We start from the raw sequence: 9,067 nt of genomic DNA on the forward strand, positions 1-9,067 counted from the left end.
CCGCGCCCGCGGGTGGGAAGCGGGAGTCTGGGGGGATCCTCCCGGTGACCCTGGGAGAGCCGGGCAAAAACGTCGTTCTCCGGTTAGGAGCGCCCGGCTTGCTGCCGTTGGGGATTTACATGGCCTGGAAGTCAGCTGTAACTCAGAATTACCTTGAGGGTAACCTCCCGTAACTCAGGGGTACCTGCCCCGAAAAACTTTGGGTATGGTGGTTTGTTTAATTTTTTTTCCTCCCCTTTTCAATATAAAATGAACAGGAAGGGTCCCGGTAACCGCTTTGAACGGCACTCCTGCCGAGCCTTGGCTCCCCTCCAGCTCCCTCGTCATTGTTTGGGGAGAGTTGCTACGCAAGCGGCTGCTTTCAACGCCCTTGAGAATGAATTTTGGTTTAATTTCCTCTTTACAGGTGTTTCCCCTCAAACACTACCAGGACAAGATCCGGCCTTACATTCAGCTGCCGTCACACAGAAACATCACCGGGGTGGTCGAAGTCATCCTTGGGGACACCAAGGCCTATGTGTTCTTTGAAAAGGACTTTGGGGACATGCACTCCTATGTGAGGAGCTGCAAGAGGCTGAGGGAAGAGGAGGCTGCCCGGCTGTTCAAGCAGATCGTCTCCGCTGTAGCTCACTGCCACCAGTCGGCCATCGTGCTTGGTGACCTCAAGCTCAGGAAATTTGTCTTCTCTAATGAAGAAAGGTAAGCGGTTGTCACCAGGGTGAGTGGGGAGGGAGGAATGCCAGACCCAGAGACGCAAATAGCATCCCAGGGAGTGGAAACGGCCGTGTCAGCCCGGCATCACCTGTGAGTGAGCCGTAGGTCTCCATCACGTGTGTGTAGTAGGTCACGGATCTATCCGGTACGTACTCGCTCCTAGTTAGGTCTCGGCTGATGAAAGGGAGGAAGCTTGCTGGGAGCTTCCTCTCATTCAGCAGAAGTTCGGTGAAATCCGCTGGCAGACAAAGGGACGGTAATTCAGATGCTCGTGAGCGCCAGAAGATGTCATGTGTGCCACTCATTCACTGTGAAATGAATCAAAGGCAGGGAGAATGAGAGGAAGGAGGCTGAGGCGTTGTGGGAGACAGGGAACAGCCCGGCTGGGGGAGCAGGAGGTGTGAGGAGCTGGAGACTGGGGGAGAGCTGCCCCGGTGCTTGGGAGGGGTCTCCTTGCTGAAGTCCCCTCTGATCAGGGTTATGCTGCTAATGAAAGATCAGCTGCGCCCTTTGAGGCTTTTCACCCTCCTCCGCTTTGGGTGGCCGTGCTTTCCGTGTCCCCTGTGCCCATGGGCACACGCAGGAGGGAAGGTGGGACACGATTAAATGTTGCTTTGGGAATCCTGCAAGGTAGAAAAGCACTTTGGTAAAACTTAGCCTCCAGCCTAGGTTTACAGAAAGGAGATCTAGTTGTTAAATTTAGATTAGGGAAATAATTCAGTATTTCCCTGGAGTGCTTGCTGCCTCACTGCACATGGCAGAGCTAGAAATACATTTTTTTAAACAGCAAAGCTGACTCTGACTTGCTGCCTATCCCGTGGAAAGCTAAAAAAATAAGTAGAAGCTGTTGTGGAGTTGTGCTTAATCTTATGAAACGGGAGGGGGTATTACTGAAGCAGAAAAAAACGTGTTTAGTTGAAGGTGTTTTTTTTGAACTGGGCTAATGCTTCTTCAGGATATCGTTTATAAAACATGATAAGAGAATTAACCAGCACTGCCCCTCTTAAAACAGAAACAACCGTATGTTGACGTGCAAAGAAAGTAATTCCTTTGAAGGAAACTATTGCAGCTTTTCCCTCCCCATAAGAAGATGAAACATTTGTTGAAATGTTACATTGCACACAGTCTCTCTGGTTTGGAAATAGCGCGTTGCACAGGCGAGTGTCATGTGCATCCCATTTGGCAAGAAGAGGGTTAAGCAATGGCAGGCGGACGAGGGCTCTCCGGCACAGGTGCAGTTTCAGGGCTCCCACAGCCAATCCCGGGCCCACAGTTCTCGTTGAGTCATATTTTCCGTTTGCAGAACCAATGGGTATTTGGTGAGGTCACGCTGAGGACAGGCTGCAGCCGGCTCATCTACACCTGGCAGTGCACAGCCCTTCCAGGGCAGCCGGCGGCTTCCTCGCTGATACGAAGCTCCCCTTTTCCCCCCAAAATGGAAGGTCGGAGTAGACCCACCTCCACTTGGGAGGTGGTGGGTGCAGTGGTACCTCCAGAAAGGCAAAAAAGAATAATAATTTAAAAAGAAAATTAAAAAGTCAGATACAAAACTCAGGAGATTCCTGCAAGCACGGGAGGGAGCTGGGCTTTGCGGTTTGCAAAGTTGTGCAGCTGGGCGCTGTTTGCGCAAAGCCTGCACCGCAAATAGCGGCGTGTGTGGTGCGTTGAGGCCGATTAACCCCTGCAGAGGCAGTGCAGCCTGCGCAGGGAGAAGGTGACTCGCTGGTGTTCCTCGAGAGCCTTCTGTGCTGTTAAAGTCCCCAGTAAATAAAGTAAGCAGGCATCGCTGAGTGCCTGCCCGATGCACGTAGCTGCGCTTCCATGACAGAGGTCCAGAAGCACAGGCAATTTCTCTGCTGCAAATTAAAGTCATTTCTTCTCCTTTTCTTTCTGCTGATGTGAGAAGGAGAGTGGGGATTGTTGTGGGAGAGGGCTCACCCTGCTCGCTTGCAAAATCACTATTTTCTGTTTCTAACCTGCGCCTTCCTCTCCTGCCATCCCCAGGACGCAGCTGCGGCTGGAGAGCCTGGAGGACACACACATCATCAAAGGCGAAGACGATGCCCTCTCAGACAAGCACGGCTGCCCGGCGTACGTCAGCCCCGAGATCCTCAACACAACAGGGACTTACTCTGGAAAATCGGCCGACGTGTGGAGTTTGGGAGTGATGCTCTATACGCTGCTGGTGGGACGCTATCCCTTCCATGACTCGGACCCTAGCACTCTGTTTTCCAAAATCCGGCGTGGACAGTTCTGTATTCCTGAGCACGTCTCCCCCAAAGCGCGCTGCCTCATTCGCAGCCTCCTGCGGCGGGAGCCCTCCGAAAGACTCACTGCTCCTGAGATCTTGCTTCACCCTTGGTTCGAGGCAGTCTTGGAGCCTGGATATACAGACCAGGAGACGGGAACTTCAGATCAAATTGTTCCAGAATACCATGGAGACAGTGACGATATCAGTTCCTTCTTCTGCTAACCTGAAATCTCGAAAACCCCGGCGGTTCTCACCTCCGGCATCTTCATAGGGTTTCATTTTTCCATGTCCACAAACTCAAGAGCATCTTAAAGTGCCAGTATGGTCAGAAAAGTGACCTTTGTCTAAAATAAGCACCAACCCATAGATGTCTGCTCCCTGAGCATGCCCAGAGTTTCATCTTCTTGCTCCGCTGGTAGGTCTGGCCCTGGAGGACCCGTGCAGCTTCGTGAGAGCCACCCGGCTTTTCTCCTGTCTCCCACATCCTCCATCCGTGTAACCAACAGCATCCTGGCTGCAAAGCCTTATGGCTGGTGAAGTTTGAGACACAGAGGCAGCCCCTTCTGCTTTCTCATGGTGGCTACAGGTGCGCGGAGCCCTGGCTGCAATGCGTAGGGGGTGGATGGGGGTCACAAGGCATGCCCCTGACTGAGCAAATCTGACAGAAATGGGTAAATTAGGGAATCAACACGGCATGCCACACCGGCCAGCTTGTGAAGTAGCTTTCTGACTGTGAGCGCACTTTAGTGAGAGAAGGAGGTCCTTGCCCGCCACGGCCGGCTGCCCGCTCGCTGCTGCTCCTCAGCTGAGCTTGCTTTCAGAGGCATGAAGCTTCTGGGTCCACCGTAAGACAGATCACTGCTGTGGCTCCTTCCGAAGCAGAAACTGGTGGATCTCCCAGCCGGATCCCCTCCGATTCAATTTGCTGACCAGGAAAGCGGTTTAAATAGACTTAAGCCTCACGTTACCATGGCGTAGCCTATATAACTTTATGCCCTCAGCAAGCTTGTCAAGTAGCAGGTCTCATTAGCTCCGAGTGCCAAAACATATCCGTTTACCAAACCGTAACACTATCAGCTGGGGCACCTTCCCTTGGAAATGATAAGGGGTATCTTGTACAGTACATGTAAACACTGTCGTGTTTCCCTACAGGCTCTACTCTTAAAAACATCACATCCTCTCTTCTCTTACCCCTTCCACCCCCCAAAAAGTTAGTCTTAAGAGTAAAATCTCCATACGCCCTTAGTTGATTATTCAGGTATGTCGTTTGCCTCCGGCTACGTTGTTTTTTCCCTTAATTTCTTTTTTTTTGCATGATTATTCATAGTCTTTCCAATGTGCATGGATAATGAATATATCTAAATCATTAGCTTCCTGGGGTTGGGGGTAAGTAAAGCTTAGTCCTGTCTCAGATTTCTGCTTCCTTTCACATTTGTGTCCAGTGGCTTGTGCAAAGAGGTGTCCATTCGCCTTAGGCGAGAGCGTGGCTTCTGAAATGGCCGTGGGCTGGGTAACTGATGTCCCCGGCGCAGTTAGAGTGAAGTCAATTTAAGGGTTAACCCCCGGCAAGCTGCAGTCCCACCACGCGTTGCGAGAATACCATGTATACCTCATGGACTGTGTACTCTGTACATACCTTACTGTTTGGGGTTTTGTTTTCTTGTTTTGTTGTACCTTGTTTGTCCTAATAAGAGGTGTCGAAGAGCAATTTAATGTGAATTATTGTTGGCAATACTAACTTGACAGAATCATGAGCATTAAGAGCAGGGCGCTACAGCTCTCCGTTGCACTAAACTCCTCATGATTGCTTGACATTTGTATCTGTGATACAGTTTAACCCTTCTATGAAAACCAGTACATTTGTATATATTGGTAGAAAACTCTGCCAGAAAAGCTAAAAACACTATGTCCAGCTTGTAAATATGTAAATGTATGTGGAAACCTGGATGATAATGTCTGACTTGTAGAAAGTTTTAATAAACTTGGTTTCATAATCTTTGTCCCTATTTCTTGTGGTGTCTTGAGGGGAACACAGCATGAGTACGTTTGGTTTCACCTGGAAAAATGGAGTTTGGCCTCAAAAAGGATCAACTCCTCTATGGTCCCTGTATGTGCCACATCGTGCCTGAGCCACCAGGGTCTGAGCCTTGACTGCCCCAGCTCTGCCTGGGGTTGGATCCCCATGGGGAGGAGTGAGGACAGGGGATGGCTCCTGCCTCTTAGGGCATGGAAAGGGCTGTGGCGCCGTGAGGCTATCTTGCACCCATGTGCGTGGCAACGTGATGCTCACAGTGGAAAATCACGTCTCGGGTGGCTCAAAGCAAGCAGCCAGAAGTGGAGGCAGCGGTTGAGAGCATCGGCTTGAATGGGGAACTGGAGACAGTGGGCAGGACACAGGGGCCACCCAGTGCTCCTGTTAAAAACGAAGTGAGAGATGATTAGAGCTGCTTTTCTTTGTGGTGAGAAGAGAGGAGCATAAATAGCAGCAGTATCAAGGTTAGAGAATGTGCTTTCCTGAAAGAGATCAAGCCCCCCTTGTAATCCACCCGGAGCGGTGAGATCATCGCTCACAAGTGGAGAGGAGGAGGAAGAGTCTTGATTTTTATTTATACTTTGCCTCATGTTTAACTTTGTCCTTTTGCTTGAAATCTGTTCACCAGAGCGACTGCTTCCAGGCAGCTCTTGGAGCAGGAGCAACGTTTAAATAGGCTCTGCTTTTAGAATGGGAGTGGAAAGAGAAAAGGAGGAAATGGGGACCTGGTCAGTGATAAAGCCAAGTGCACTGACTTTAATCAGGCACCTTGACTCCCCCTCTGAGAAACTGGCAATCTGTGCCGTAAGCAGATTTTCTTAGCGCTTGCTGAGTGAGTGTCAGACACCAAAATATCTCAAGTTACTTGACTGATGGTATTCTTGCAAGACTTGTAAAAATACATGCGCCACATAGCCTGGCTGATTAGATTACCCACCCAGCCCCACCACGCTTTTGGGCTTGGACAGAAGCCCTGGTGCATCCTCTTAAAACAACTGCAGGAGCTTTGGGCTTTGGGGAAACCTTGAAAACTTTCAAAACACCTTTTTTTTTTCCCTTGCAGTTAAGTCACCCTGAGTAGGTGAATGTGTAGGTCATCCCCTGACGTGATTTCACAGGAGCTACACTGTAGGGCAATTAAAATAAATGCAAATTGTAGTAACATCTGCAAACAGCCTCTGTGTTGCTGTAGGGATTATAATGCAACATCCGTTTGTACTGCAAAATATATTGCTATTGCTTCGTAACTCCATCGTTTGTATTATTTTATACAAAGTTTCAGAGTGTGTTGAAAGAACCAGTGTATTAAGTGATTAAACTTTGATGGTGGGTGTGAGAACTTTGATTTATGCAATGCATACATTTCATTTTGAGAGAGTCATAATTTGTCTATTTTTAAATGGTCCTTTTGGATGAGGACTGTGTGAACCTCTTACGTATTCCTCAGAGCTGGTCACCATTTTCATCTTGAAGTTGCAAGATATTGCTGGCCTCTCTGAAAAGTGCTGGGAGCGGAGCCTTCAGTCATCCTTTGTTTGCTGCTGAAAAAATTTGAAAATTGAGGTTTTTCACTACATCCTGGGCTCCATCCCAACCTGGCATCAAACTGCCTCCCAGTCAGGACAGGTCTTACATCCTAGCTCTGTATTTTTATCAACTCTTGATACTTAGGCTGTGTTTTAGGCATTGGTTCAATAATTTTCTTTTTAAAGTAGCATGGCAGAACTTCTAAGCCAGCTTCCTCCTGAAGCGCCAGGTGAAAGAGCCAGCTCAGCAAGCTCGGGTTTAAGGTCACCGTCTCCTTGCCAAGCAGGTGATACTGCCGAGGTTATTTGCACTTAACCAAGAAGGATCGGTAGAGCTAAAAGTGCTCTGGTTTTAGGAGAACACCTTCAAGTCAGTCAAAGGCACTTCTTCACCACTGTATTATTTATGAAAGAAAAGGGGGAAAAGTGCAATTTTTTTATAAAGGTGTGCAAGACAAAGATTGATTGTGCTTGGCTGAAGCGCAAAGCCTGTGCATGCTCTTCTCCAGCTCTGCTTTAATGCATCGAAAACCACATTTTATTCAATCAGTGCTGAGTGCCTTCTGTCAAGCAAATCTCTTCAGATTCTCTCTTTATACAAAAGCAGATTTTTTTCCCCACTTTTTTTCATGCTATTGCATTTTGTCAGGGAAAAATCCCAATGGTTATTGTTATGGCACTGCCCATATTTAGCAGCACAAATAAATATCCTGTGCAAATGCTTCTTAGAAAGACAATGTTTTCCTAGCGAACATTGAAAAGAATAGCTTGATGTATAGCCACGGTCTGAATTAATCCCTTGCAAATAATGGCTTTGTTAAAGGCAACATCTCTCAGAACTGTTCGTAAAAGTACAATGAAATTTGCACCAGCTCTTACCATGATCCCCTCCATAACTTGCAAAATCCTAGTCTCCAGGTGAAATCCAGAGTTCAGATTTCAGCCAGGATCAATTTTTGTTGCAGCAAAAGGAAAAATCCTTCAGGACGTGAGTTTGCAGCAGGAACAATTTTTTTTTGGGAAGCCAGCTATTCAGAAAATGCCTTAAAGAAAACTCATTAGTTTTCATTGCCCTGTATGTATTTATTTACAGTATTTAACCAGCTAAACAAGCTAATGCGCAGCACTTCATTTCCTAATTTGGCTTTGAAGCCAGAGCAGCAGAAGTATCAATTACATTCTGTCAAACGCAAACATTAACATAACTGCATGAAGCAATCATGTTTCTAACAACAGCGAGCACTGCCCAGAGGACCAAAATAAATAAAATTCATAAAGCAAGAGGTAACGCTTTTTCTTGTCGGCAGGATTAGGGCTGGAGAGCGCTTTCCTCTCAAGGGACGGTTGTGTCGCAGGGCTGCGGAGGCAGCTCCGGCGCCGAAACATGGGTGATTAACGTGGCCCCAGCTCACCCAGGGCACGGTCTCATCACGGCAGGTGTGGATTGCTGCCTGCAACTCCCCCTGTTATTAATGGTTAATTAACGTGTAATTTGCAGAAAGCGATGAAACCAGGGCCTTGGCGGTGTGTTGCGAGCATGCACCAGGGCTTATCGTTCGAAGAAATATCAGGGTGACACGGAGGGCGGGTGACAGCAAATAAGTGCGGCATGAATCAGCTGCCCCGTGTTTATCGTATGGCGCTGCTGTGGGAAAACATTCACCTCCACCGACTGCCGTCTCCTGCCAACAACAAAAGTCGAGTTTGATAAATTATTAGTGGAGATGTTCTCAGTGGCTTTGCTTAGATTTTTTACTCCTCTTGCGCAAATTGCAGATTAGGAAAGGATTAAGTAACAACAGTGTGGCTAAAGTATTACACATCACGCTGGCGATTCGCCAGAGAATGTAGCATGCAAAAGCTGACATTGCCTAAGAAATCAAATATAGCTCTGGTCACCACAGAAAATGACTCTTCCTCAACCACCTAAGGTAGTTGCTCAGTTTCTCCTCTGTCACCCAACGTCTTGCACCAGCGAATTGTTCGTTATAGGCTGTTTTTTGTTGTTTTTTTTTTTTTCCACTTTTCTTTAATTCCAGGTAGTGACAAAGCCATAAACATTTGGATGAATCACAGAAACCATAAATGTAATTGAGTGTAAAGCCATTGTTGGGTCTTGTGATAATATCCCCATCAAGTCTCGACTTGTCAGATTTGTAGTCTTGCTCAGGTTCAAATACTGCGAGTCTTCATTGCCATGTTAGCAATAAGGGGCAAAGTATCTATAAAATTTGGGGCATAAGACTGCACAATCCTCTCATGCCTAATGACAATGACAATGACTTTGCAGATGGGCACTGAGACGCCTGGTGTGAGTAAGTGTTTCCCCTGCTGAGTAAATGCAGCAGAATAAGGCTCAGGAACATCACCCGGCAGGCATCATTGCAAAGCAGGAGGGCAACAGCCGTCAAACCCCAGGCAAAAGGGTAAAACTCACTCTGGTTCTTATGTGATGGCTGACAAGAGTGGTGGTGAGCCCTGCTCCTCCTCACCCTCATGCCTGTGCCGAAACTGCCTTGATCTGAGGGAAGGCAGGATGCAGCC

General features: G+C 47.8%; 1 protein-coding gene across 1 annotated transcript; it reads left to right on the plus strand.

Annotated features, from left to right (window-relative positions):
• Positions 1-409: 409 nt before the first annotated feature.
• On the plus strand, positions 410-3,187 carry TRIB1 (tribbles pseudokinase 1). The gene is made up of 2 exons (XM_010193534.1): positions 410-699; positions 2,719-3,187. The coding sequence occupies exons 1-2, from the start codon at positions 545-547 to the stop codon at positions 3,185-3,187; spliced, it is 624 nt and encodes a 207-aa protein (XP_010191836.1). The 5' UTR covers positions 410-544.
• The last annotated feature ends 5,880 nt before the right edge of the window (positions 3,188-9,067 follow it).

The sequence above is a fragment of the Mesitornis unicolor genome, unplaced genomic scaffold (assembly GCF_000695765.1).
Source record: "Mesitornis unicolor isolate BGI_N332 unplaced genomic scaffold, ASM69576v1 scaffold26731, whole genome shotgun sequence".
NCBI classification, from domain to species: domain Eukaryota; kingdom Metazoa; phylum Chordata; class Aves; order Mesitornithiformes; family Mesitornithidae; genus Mesitornis; species Mesitornis unicolor.